The 11,198-nt window shown below is 44.8% G+C and overlaps 2 protein-coding genes across 3 annotated transcripts; both read left to right on the top strand.

The window, feature by feature from the left end:
- The first annotated feature begins 3,723 nt into the window (after positions 1 to 3,723).
- On the top strand, positions 3,724 to 4,987 carry LOC124679122 (probable BOI-related E3 ubiquitin-protein ligase 2). 2 transcript variants are annotated; one of them, XM_047214941.1, is made up of 3 exons: positions 3,724 to 3,830; positions 3,906 to 4,302; positions 4,385 to 4,987. In XM_047214941.1, exons 1-3 carry the CDS (start codon positions 3,772 to 3,774, stop codon positions 4,901 to 4,903), a joined length of 975 nt encoding a protein of 324 aa, XP_047070897.1. In that variant the 5' UTR covers positions 3,724 to 3,771; the 3' UTR covers positions 4,904 to 4,987. The 2 variants fall into 2 exon arrangements, with proteins under 2 accessions (XP_047070897.1, XP_047070896.1); XM_047214940.1 differs by having other exon boundaries at positions 3,746 to 4,302.
- Positions 4,988 to 6,413: 1,426 nt separating this feature from the next.
- LOC124670563 (probable alpha-amylase 2) lies at positions 6,414 to 10,784 on the top strand. The gene is made up of 12 exons (XM_047207044.1): positions 6,414 to 6,764; positions 6,868 to 6,907; positions 7,014 to 7,051; positions 7,629 to 7,755; positions 7,837 to 8,063; positions 8,388 to 8,533; positions 8,645 to 8,763; positions 9,117 to 9,205; positions 9,280 to 9,402; positions 9,524 to 9,559; positions 9,991 to 10,089; positions 10,179 to 10,784. Exons 1-12 carry the CDS (start codon positions 6,753 to 6,755, stop codon positions 10,368 to 10,370), a joined length of 1,248 nt encoding a protein of 415 aa, XP_047063000.1. The 5' UTR covers positions 6,414 to 6,752; the 3' UTR covers positions 10,371 to 10,784.
- The last annotated feature ends 414 nt before the right edge of the window (positions 10,785 to 11,198 follow it).

Raw genomic sequence — 11,198 nt, 5'->3', positions numbered from 1 at the left:
TGTGGTGTTATTCTTCTAGTGGTGTCGTGTGAACGTCGACTACACGACACTTCACCATTTATGGGCCTAGGGGAATGCATCTTGTACTCGTTTTCCAATTGCGGGGTTGCGGAGTGACGAAACCTAAACCCCGGTTGGTATATCGATGCGGGGAGGGATCGCGAGGATCTCGAGTTTAAAGGGCGTGGTTAGATTTATCTTAATTACTTTCTTGTAGTTGCGGATGCTTGCAAGGGGTATAATCACAAGTATGTATTAGTCCTAGGAAGGGCGGTACATTAGCATAGGTTCACCCACACAACACTTATCAAAACAATGAAGATTAATCAAGCTGTATGTAGCGAAAGCACTAGACTAAAATCCCGTGTGTCCTCGAGAACGTTTGGTCATTATAAGTAAACAAACCGGCTTGTCCTTTGCGCTAAAAAGGATTGGGCCACTTGCTGCAATTATTTCTCTCGCATTTTACTTACTCGTACTTTATTCATCTGTTACATCAAAACCCCACGAATACTTGTACGTGAGCATTTACAGTGAATCCTTCATCAAAACTGCCTGTCAACACCTTCTGCTCCTCGTTGGGATCGACATTCTTACTTATCGAAGATAGTACGATACACCCCCTATACTTGTGGGTCATCAGCCTCGGCGATCTCCATCAATCTGGTGCTCCTGGACGAGATGGCGAGGGTCGACAATGCGATGATGGTGCTGGTGCTTGGTCGGTACCGGCTAGGTCACAGTTTTGCGCCGCCGTGACCGGCCTGTGCCACCGTGCCGCCATGGACGCCGCCCGACGCTTCATGAGGTACACGACTAGCTCCTCCCCTGCCCTCCTCTAATCTCTTCCTCCTCTAGGCTCTCGCCATCGTCCTGGCCAGCTGCTGCACCTCTACTGGCCACTGGCCATGCTATGCTGCTTCTAGTGTTGCTAGGCCTACTGATGCTGCTCTTAATTGCTTTGTATGGTTCATTATTGGTGCTTGCAGTTGGTTCTAGCTTGCTCCTGACCCTGTAGCGTCATCTAGTGTTCATATGAACACTAGCTGCTAGCAGTAGCTTGCTATTCTAGTGATTATGGTTGCTGATGTGTTGTTGTGAGCTTCACCTGCTCCAAAGGTTTCATTTGGAGCCTATACTGCTAGTGGTTAGCTTACTCGCATGTTGCCGAATCACTGTTGTTGCTTGTCTTAAACTGCTGCAACTAATTATGCCCCTCTGTAACTGCTTACCATATACTTGTGAGCTGCTAATGCTTATAGAATCATATTTATTTAGAAATATACACTGTAGCGCTACTGTATACCAGTGACACTTATATGCTGCTGCTGCCTGATTGTTACGGCTACTGACTATCTGTATCAATTGTTATGCTTATGTTGCTTACTGAATCATGTATGCTTATTGGTTTGTGGATGGTTACTGTCACCTCTTATTGATGAACCATGTGTTGGTAAGGATTCAGTTTAATTAAATGGATTTAATGTGATTTCCATCCTTTGTTGGAAACAAATCTAAAGTCTAAACCTTTACAAGGTGATGAGGACTTGTCTCTTTGATATGTCTTGCTTGTGATGTGACCTCAGTAGCTATTGCTACTGCTACTGGTTGCATCTCACAGTTGGATAAAAATGTTGGTTTTGATAAAAATGGAGATCCTCACAGTAGGGAATCATGTAAATGAATGCCACTGTGAGTGTTCTATGAAGAAAATGGGAATTCCTAATGGTTTACTGGCTATGATGCTAGGTGATGCAGTTGGCTGTCAAGGCTTGTTTCATCTGGTTAACTTGGATATGGTATCATTTCTTGCTTATTTAGGCATATCTGTCTCTACTAGATTTACTAGTTTTTGCTTTGTCTCTCTATTGCCAGCATCACTTGGTTAATACCGAGTGATGATCAATTAATGTGGAGCATTTGCTCCATGCTATGTGTTGATCATGCTTATGGATGGATTGGATCCTCTAGATCCTCTCCAGGTATCAAATATACCTTGATCCAGCTCCTAGACAAAATATTTTGTTGCTGTAGAGGTTTTTGCTAGTTGATCTTGATCAGCTTGCCCTTCTCCTCCAAGCTCCTGGTGCGGTACTTGATTTATGTCACCATGGTTTCTGTATTGATGGTTTTTGGTGGACGAACTAGATGAACATGATGAACTAAATGTGTTGTATCTGCTGCTGTTGAGTTGCTTGATGGTTTACACTTATCTTCTATGAACTGTACATTATATAGCAAGCCCTGGTGTCTTGCTTGGTGGACAACAAGGGCCTGGCTTGTGCTGGATTGTCTTCACCCCTTTCACCCTTGTGGTGAGTCACCAGGGAATGAGCTGTGTGGACAGATTCATTGGTTTGGCTTGGGACTTGATCCCCTGCCTGATGTTTATCTCCACCAATTTACTTCTTTTGTTGACCAAGTAGCGTTGCCACTTGTTCAAATCCAAAACTTGGTTCTTTTTTTGCTGCTTATGCAGGTTCAAGGTAGTGCAAGGTTTGGAAAAGAACAAGTGAACATTTGAGAAGTTTTAGTCTAGAAAAATTATTATTACAATGTAATTTTCATTTCTTTCCTATTTCATAATTATTTGAGACCAATGTCTTTGTAATATTCTGGAATTTATGTAAAGACAATGTATATGTGTGTTGATATCAATAAAGCTCAAAGTTTCCCTATGAGCACTTTGTATAAATGATCATCTAAATTTGGATAATGTTGTATGAATCTTATATGTGTTTGAATTATAAAATATGAGTTCAATTATATTATGGTTTCTTATATTCTTTTATTATTAAATATTCCAATTTGAAATTCAAATTCAAACTCTTCTCAAAACCCTTGATTCAAAAGAGGTCATGTCGAAATTTATCGCGCTCTCGCTACTCTAACCCTAATTGCAACGAGAGAGAAACCTCAATCCCTCTTAGGTGTTATGCAATAAAGTGCGAAAATTTTCCCCGTTTTGCGATGCAATGCACAACCCTTTGCTAAATCTACCCCCGTTTGTCCTAAGTTCTGGGATGTTACAGTCGCCGACATCCGGGCCAAGCTTTTCACCGGTTGCCTCGCTGCGAAATCCAGACTTGGCTAGCCAACCAATCAACTATCGTTGCCCGGATACCCATCTATGAGGTGCCCAACCTGTTGTCCTAGGGCATGGAGCCCTCCACCATGTCGCAAGGACGACCATGCCAGCCAAGACCGTTGCCGAGAGACCGCACCGAGCGACCAGAAGCTGGAACCGCGAAAGTTACCGCGTCGCCTGGGCCGCTCACTGTCGAAGGAGAGGTGTGGACGCACGTGAATACACTAGATCCACCATGAACCTTTGGTGAAGCTGCTGCAGCGCTGGGGGCTATCCCGACCACCTCGCTCTATCCACAAAAAAATGTACGTTTAAACATGACTTAAATCAAATTTTATTAACTTTGACCAACTTTCTATGAAAAAATAGCAACATTTAAATACTAAATTATCATTGCTAGATTTTGCTTGACATGTAGTTTAGTTATATATAGTAATTTGATGTCAATTATATGTTGGTATTTTTGTGTAAAATATTTGTTCAAATTTAAAAAAATTACTTAAAAAAGAAAAGAAAACGTGTACACTTATTGCTTGGAGATTAAGCCCGTTGAACAAAGTTATAGCTTCTCTCCCCAACCGCCTGGTCGGGCACACGTACAAAACCTGCCTCCCCACTCTCTCCCCCGTGAGTTTCCTCCGGCCCTCTCGCGTCATCTCTTCTCTCCTATCGAGTCGCTGGTCATGGCCGTGCAGGCGCAGCATGTCTCCCGTGCCTTCCACCACCACCTCCACTCCTACAGGTCTGCGCGCCTTCGGATTTCTGTATCTCGGTATCCGTTAAAGAGGGCGATGTCTCAATCCTATGCGTCTTGCAGGGCTCTGGAGGACGGGGCGACGGGTGCCTCTCTGTTCCTGGACGAGCGCGGCGGGTGCGCGCCGGCGATGGCCGGGAATGGCAACGCGATGCCGAGCAACGTCCCCAGAAGCGATCTCACCTGCAACGACAACAACCACAACTACGCTTTCGTGCCGAGGAAGCGGGCGCGCGTGGTGGCGGCGGCGGCGCCTGGTTTGATGGACGAGCAACCGCACGGCGTTAGAACGGCTGCGGCGGCGCAGGTGTTTGTGCCCATTGGCGATATGGCGAGCAGGCCGATGGGTTCCGGAGTCGCGTCAACCAGCGGGATGATTGGCATTGGCCATGCCGACGGATTGTCCCAGGGCGTCCTGTACAACCAGGGAATGGAGATCGACGCGCTCGTGCGAGTCGAGGTATGTACGATCACCTTGTCCGTCACTGGAATCGATCGAATTCTGGTGATTGATTCCCCATGGTTTTGATGGATGTGTGCAGACCGAGCGGATGCGCGCGGGACTGGACGAGGCGTGGCGGCGGCACGTCCGGGCGCTGGTGGCTGCGGCCGAGCGTGCCGCGGCGGTGCGGCTGCGAGCCGCGGAGGCTACGCTGGAGGTCGCGCGCTGCCGCAACGCGGAGATGGAGGAGAGGCTGCGCCAGATCGACGCGGAGGGCCAGGCCTGGATAGGCGTCGCGCAGAGCCACGAGGCCGTCGCCGCCGGGCTCCGCGCCACCCTCGACCAGCTCCTCCAATCCCGTTGCGCCGCCGGGGAGGGCGACGCCGAGGACGTGCAGTCGTGCTGCTTCGAGACCCCCGCGTGCGGCAACGCCGGCGCCGACGACGCGGCGTCGATAGCATCGGCGGCGGCGTGCAGGTCCTGCGGTCAGGGTGGGGCGTGCGTGCTGGTGTTGCCGTGCCGTCACCTGAGCCTGTGCCGCGCGTGCGACGCCAGCGTGGACACGTGCCCAGTGTGCGCGGCCACCAAGAACGCCTCGCTACATGTCCTGCTCTGCTGACGCCTCAAGCTGTGGAAGCCGTGGCCTATCTTCCGTTTGCCCAATGCCGCAGGTCACAGTTCGTTCAGTTTACAGGGTGTAACGGACGTTGAAGCCCGAGTTTTTTTTACTGAAAGAAGCCAAGTTTTGGTTAAGCAATAGGATCTCAACAATTTTGTAGCAGATATGCTCAAATACTCGGGGTTTGGCTTAGAAAAAATTATGTCCGGGTGGCTCTGAAGATTGCTACCTGCCCGAAATTACACAAGTTGGCTAGTGGGAATTTGTTGTAGATCCAATCATGTCACCAATGCACCCTGAATTCTACTGAAAAGGTTATTTTAGAAATGAATGGAGCACAGTAATAATGAAAGTGGGAATGTGACATTGAGCAATATGTTTGAAACTCTGGATCATTCAAGAAATTGGTTTCGTGGAAATTTGTCACATTGGAGAATGACAACATATGATGACTGTTGGAGCCCTCAGTCCTCGCCATGGTATGGTCAGGATGCAGCATGGTTGGTCCGTGAGAATCATCCCAATGGGCGTCTTCTGCCCTCTGAACTTGGTGCTGGCGGGTCAAAATGGGGCGTACAGACGTGTTCGAAGGATCGGCGGCTCGTTGTGGAAGATCGTGGAATAGGACAAGGTTTTGTTCACACGTCTGATTCCGCCGCGGAAATGCGGATCGGACGAAGTTGTTACAAGTGACGGAAGCTATTGCGATATGAAGAACATGACTGATTGATTGATTACATGGTTCTCCAGTGTCATCTTATCGGTATTGAAAAGGTCTTGCTTCAGTTCTCCACACATGCAAATAAGTCAGCTTGATCAGTTGTATCAGGGCGCAAATGACAAATAGAGTATTGTGTATACATGGTCAAGTGTCATGCTTTGGTTTCCGTAGAGATACTCAACTACTAGGGCAAATAATCCACGCATGTTCGATTCTTAGGAAATTTAGAACATCCGAATAAGAAAAACCGCACGAGTAGAATGTTAAGTCCAGTTAAATCATACATGATTTGAAACCTACATAATTTTTTAAAGTAGCGTTTGATTCACAAAAAAAGAAAAAGCATGGTACCTATAAGTGTGGTCTCACCGGGGATTACAGATCCCTGCACCTCTATGATGAAAAAGTCACCCTAATCCATCACGAAATGACTAAACCAAAAACACAGCAAGGAAAGTTATTGATGATATACTTGTGCTTTGGACAATTCCCTGCACAAACAAGCACACCCCTATCCGATCACGGCAAGAACAGATTCTTACTCAAAAACCACACGAGGGAGAACAGATTCTCTCTCTGACAGTGCGTTGAGGTGTGCGCCTGGCCGATAGCCCCTGTCGCCAATCTCAAAAGAAAAACAAAAAAATACTGGGGAAGCGCCTTTGCGTCCTCTTCCTCCTCCTCCTCTGAGGCCCTCACTCCTCCGCCGAACAAGCCTCCGCTCCGCCGAAAGACATCTCTCTCTGACGTCGTCCGGTCGTCGCGATCTTCCTGCCCTGCCTAACGGCCGTGGCGTGGCGATCCATCACCTAGCCTCCAGGCCGCCGCCGAAAGATATCCGGTAGCCAATTTCTCACGTTGCTGACGAACCCCGAACCCGCTTGGATTCTTCTGAGATTTCCGCGTGAGCAGTCCAATCCACATATCTCGCGAGGTGTTGGATATCCATCCCTCTCGTCGCGGTTCCCTTTGCACTTGTAGGAATTTATTTCTCAAGAAGGATTTTTTTGTTCAGTTCATCAGTTAAATAGAACGCCCCAAACCCCACGGTGGATCCACCACCTGCCCACCTCCTCTGATATTGCAGAGCCCCTTCGCTCTCTACGTAGCGTGGCGTTGAGATTCTGAATGGGACAGATGGTGAGTGAGCGCTAATGTGCGGCGATTTTCTCTAGCTTCTCTGCTTGTTTGTGTCTGACGACTGAGCTTGTTCTGATGCCCCTGATGTGACGAAATTGTGCAGGTTTCGGATGGTGCTGTCCAAGAACAGCCAGCTCCAAAAGGTAATGAAGGCAGCGCAAACCCACATCTTATTGCGGTATCTTGTTTTGGTTATTTGGCCGAGCATCTGATAGGAATGCGGCTGCGTTGTTGCATTTTCTTTGACAGTTGGGGTCATTAAAAATGGAAGGGAAATCCTGCTCCAGGTGAGAATGTGTCTAAACACACGTATTACTATCGTTCTATGTGCAAAATCGGTGGATATCAGGATATGTGCTTGCCTGCTATCAAACAAACCACAGGCATTAAGAATGTTCTGCACTCTGCTACAAAATAGAAATTATTCTCCTACTCGCCGATATAATTATCGGAAAGTATCTGATTGATATTGGTGTGCATATTCGATGAAGTATCAGGGTAATTTAACAAACTATTAATTTAGCAAAATATTTCTATTCATTTCGAGTTATTTAGCACCCTCCTGTACAGAGTGCAAATACGAAAGAAGCTATTGTCAATAGTACTTGGTCTTGTGGTCATTCTAAGCTGGCTCATGTGTATTTGTGCATTATTGTAATTTGCATTTAGCCTGACATTGTTCATTCACCAGAAATAAATTCAAGATAAGCTACTCCCTCTGATCCCTTTTAATTGACTCGGATTTAGTACAAAGGATCGGAGGTCCCCGTATGAACAGTAGTGCCTTCTGTGATCACAGAAAAACTCATTTAACAAACAAATACAATATCTCTTACATATCTCTTGATATCATTTATGTGCCAGGCTTTTAACTGGGAATCCCATAAGCACAACTGGTGGAGTAATTTGGATGGCAGAGTCGCGGACATCGCTAAATCTGGGTTTACGGCAGCATGGCTGCCTCCGCCAACACAATCATTATCTCAAGAAGGTAAGATAGTCTCAGGTTCACCATTACTCTCTTATCCAAAGCATAGTTGCATAAAAACAGGTCTTATTTGTTTTTCCACAGGTTATCTGCCACAAAACCTGTACAGTCTTGACTCTTGTTATGGTTCTCTCCAGCAGCTAAATTCCTTGATTCAGAACATGAATGACCACAATATAAGGGCTATGGCTGATGTAGTTATTAACCATCGAGTTGGGACTACTCAAGGATCCAATGGAATGTATAATCGTTATGATGGTATCCCAATACCGTGGGATGAACATGCTGTTACATCCTGTTCTGGCGGGAAGGTAACCATTTTGACTTGCCATACCCCTAGAATACAAAAAAACTACCTTACACATCATTGTGTTAAGAAGAACGCCACGGCCTGGCCTCTGTACAAACTAAGACTAGAAAAAAAGAAAACAAAGGAATAAAAAGACCCTGTACAAACACAATAGCCATGGTAAATCATTAGCTGGACTTCTAATTAGACAAAAATTGATGGATAAGTATGACTTGGTTTTGTGCAAGATATTCGTATTTTGTTTAGTCTTTTACTTATCACCGTATCTTTAATTAATAAGTTTATTGTCGAGCATTACTCAACTTTGATGCAACTTCTTAATCAGGGGAACAAAAGTACCGGCGATAACTTTGATGGGATTCCCAACATAGATCATACCCAGCAATTTGTAAGGAAGGATATTATTGAATGGCTGATCTGGCTTCGCGAAACCATTGGGTTTCAAGATTTCCGGTTCGATTTCACAAAAGGGTAAATAGTCAATATGCTAGAAACATAGTTTGAAAGTAAGGGATTGGCTACTGTTGCCATTATTTTGCATCTTTATCATACTGAGTTGTCACAGTTTTCTGTTTAGTGCAGTTATGCTTCAAAGTATGTGAAAGAATACATTGAGGAATCAAAACCTCTTTTTGCAGTGGGTGAATACTGGGACAGCTGTGAATACAGTTCCACCGACAACCGCCTGAGCTACAATCAGGGTAAGAGGTTTGTAATGGCATCCATCCCGATTAGTGATTACTATGCCACAATAGTGCAGTTTCTAGCCAAAGTACTCTTAAGGACAATTAATTTATTGACAACCATGCATATTACTGCAATAACCAGTGATGTCATTCAATTGAAACCAATTAATATTTGAATTATAAGCCACTGTCCTGGTTTCCTCTTCATTTGCTCTGCCTAACTCTCTGAACCATTCTTATGTTTGGAGTGCTTAATGTACTGTACTATGCAAGGCAGTTGTGTAACTACATTAGATTGTCTCTATGCATATGCCGTATGGATGAAACCAAATAATAAATATATAAACGCACCATCATCATTTTTTCAGATAAACATAGGCAGAGAATTATCAATTGGATCGATAGCGCTGGAGGACTTTGTGCTGCGTTTGATTTCACCACAAAGGGTATTCTTCAGGTGGATCATCTTTCTTTAGGAGAAAATAAGTAGCGTTGATGATTAGGTTGAACAGTTTAGTGTTGCTGGAGCAGGAAGCTGTGAAAGGAGAGTTGTGGCGTTTGCGTGACCCTGAAGAAAAGCCGCCTGGTGTGATGGGTTGGTGGCCTTCAAGATCAGTTACATTTATTGAAAATCATGACACGGGGTCAACCCAGGTATTACCAATTCCATGATTTTTACCGCTGTGTACTCAAGGCTAACTTTTCCAGGTTAACATTTATTTGGAATGTGAACATGCTAGTAAGCAAAGCTAACTGGAAGGTTCTGTAATTTCAGGGGCATTGGCCTTTTCCATCTGATCATGTGATGGAGGTATGCTATGAGGGATTGTATTGCTACATTTGTTTGTACTACTTCATATCCATACAACTTGTTTCGTTAGAATTCAATTGCATGCTCCGCAAAATCAAATTTATCACTGCGACAATGACAATTCTGTAAAACATTGACGTCAATTAAATAATGACCACCGGTGCTCCAGAAAGTTATTCATCACATTACGAATTTCAAGTTCTTATTTGCTAGTTTATTAGTAATATTTAAGTATCATCAATATTGTATCAACTTGATCGGAAAATACAGCTAGTCTGTTTCAAGATGTGGTCATGTTGCAGCTGGTATTATTATAAAAATGATTATTGATCAGCAGACATTTTTCTATCGTTTGCTTTAGAATAAGCCTGCTGTTCTTTGTGGAGATCTTACTATTTACTGAACACATGCATAAACTAATGGGCTTTCAGGGATATGCTTATATACTTACTCATCCCGGGATCCCCACAGTGTTCTACGATCACTTTTATGACTGGGGAGATTCTTTCCATTGCGAAATAGCAAAACTGGTATTCTGCTCGTATCAATTCAGTAGTAAAACACTCATCCGGCCATCCATGTAGCAGTTTGCTCTAAGTTCTGACTATCTTGTACTCAGATGGAGATTAGGAAATGCCAAGACATACACAGTCGGTCAACTGTCAAAATTTTGGAGGCAAGCTCAAATCTGTACTCTGCAGTAATCGATGATAAGTTGTGCATGAAGATTGGAGAAGGCTCCTGGTGCCCAAGCGAAGTGGAGTGGAAGCTGGCGGCATTTGGAAACAGATATGCTGTGTGGCACAAGTAGCCTGCTATAAGCCACATCAGAGTATCGTATTTCTGACGAACACGAGATTATAGCCTGGTAACTGAAATACATCACACAGACTATTGCAGCATAACCTAGTGGGAATAATGATGTGTAAGCGGGTAGCTCGGTTCCTGAAGAAGTGCTGGTGCGCTTCTCCGGCCTAGGTCCTGAGTTCCAGACCAGCCCGGGCAGCCGTGGTAGTTTAACTGAATGTCAAACTTCTGGCCAAATTTGAGAAATAAAATAATTTCTTGTGAGTGCATTATGGCACTACATTCATTTGGCTAGCCAATAATACAGAGCATCATTCTTGCTATCTATGTGTGTCTGAGTTAAGAATGTACATGTGTAATGTGTGGCACACGCACACAGCTGCTTGATTATACAGAAAATTATGTTTTAGTTTGCTCAGTACTTTTTATTCGCTCACAGTTGATCTGGACGGGTTGAGACAATATCCAAGGATTGTCTGCACACTCTTGGCGCTTTTACAGAATTTTGCCTGGTTCATCATGGGCTCATGGCAATGTTCACTGAACCTGGCAATGTCAATCTTCCAGTGGAAGGAGGAGTTCCTTCCCTTGCAAGGAGCCAAAGTAGTCGCTTGGCACTCTTGCCCACAACTCCCTGAGTTCTTGTGCACGTACGAGTGCACAATCTTTATTACAATTAAGTCCCTTTTTCTTTTCTTCACTAAGGAGCACACACTACTCCAGCGTATTTTGTTGGAGCCTGGAGGGCTAATCTTATACTCCCGTGAAATAAATAAATGGCGGGAACCGGCATAAAACATAAATCCACACGGCTCGCCTTCCCGCCCCTCCG

This window comes from Lolium rigidum, chromosome 7, assembly GCF_022539505.1.
Source record: "Lolium rigidum isolate FL_2022 chromosome 7, APGP_CSIRO_Lrig_0.1, whole genome shotgun sequence".
Classification (NCBI taxonomy): Eukaryota; Viridiplantae; Streptophyta; class Magnoliopsida; order Poales; family Poaceae; genus Lolium; species Lolium rigidum.
The sequence above is the reverse complement of the archived record's forward strand: the minus strand, read 5'-3'. Positions and strand labels throughout refer to the sequence as shown.

What these genes read in the sequence shown, in the direction of transcription:
- LOC124679122 (XM_047214940.1), top strand. Translation starts at nt 3,772, where the DNA reads ATGGCCGTGCAGGCGCAGCATGTCTCCCGTGCCTTCCACCACCACCTC. An exon ending in ACGCGCTCGTGCGAGTCGAG is followed by an intron (nt 4,303 to 4,384) that starts GTATGTACGATC and finishes GGATGTGTGCAG; the next exon opens with ACCGAGCGGATGCGCGCGGG.
- LOC124670563 (XM_047207044.1), top strand. An exon ending in CCACAAAGGGTATTCTTCAG is followed by an intron (nt 9,206 to 9,279) that starts GTGGATCATCTT and finishes TTGCTGGAGCAG; the next exon opens with GAAGCTGTGAAAGGAGAGTT. An exon ending in ATTGCGAAATAGCAAAACTG is followed by an intron (nt 10,090 to 10,178) that starts GTATTCTGCTCG and finishes TCTTGTACTCAG; the next exon opens with ATGGAGATTAGGAAATGCCA.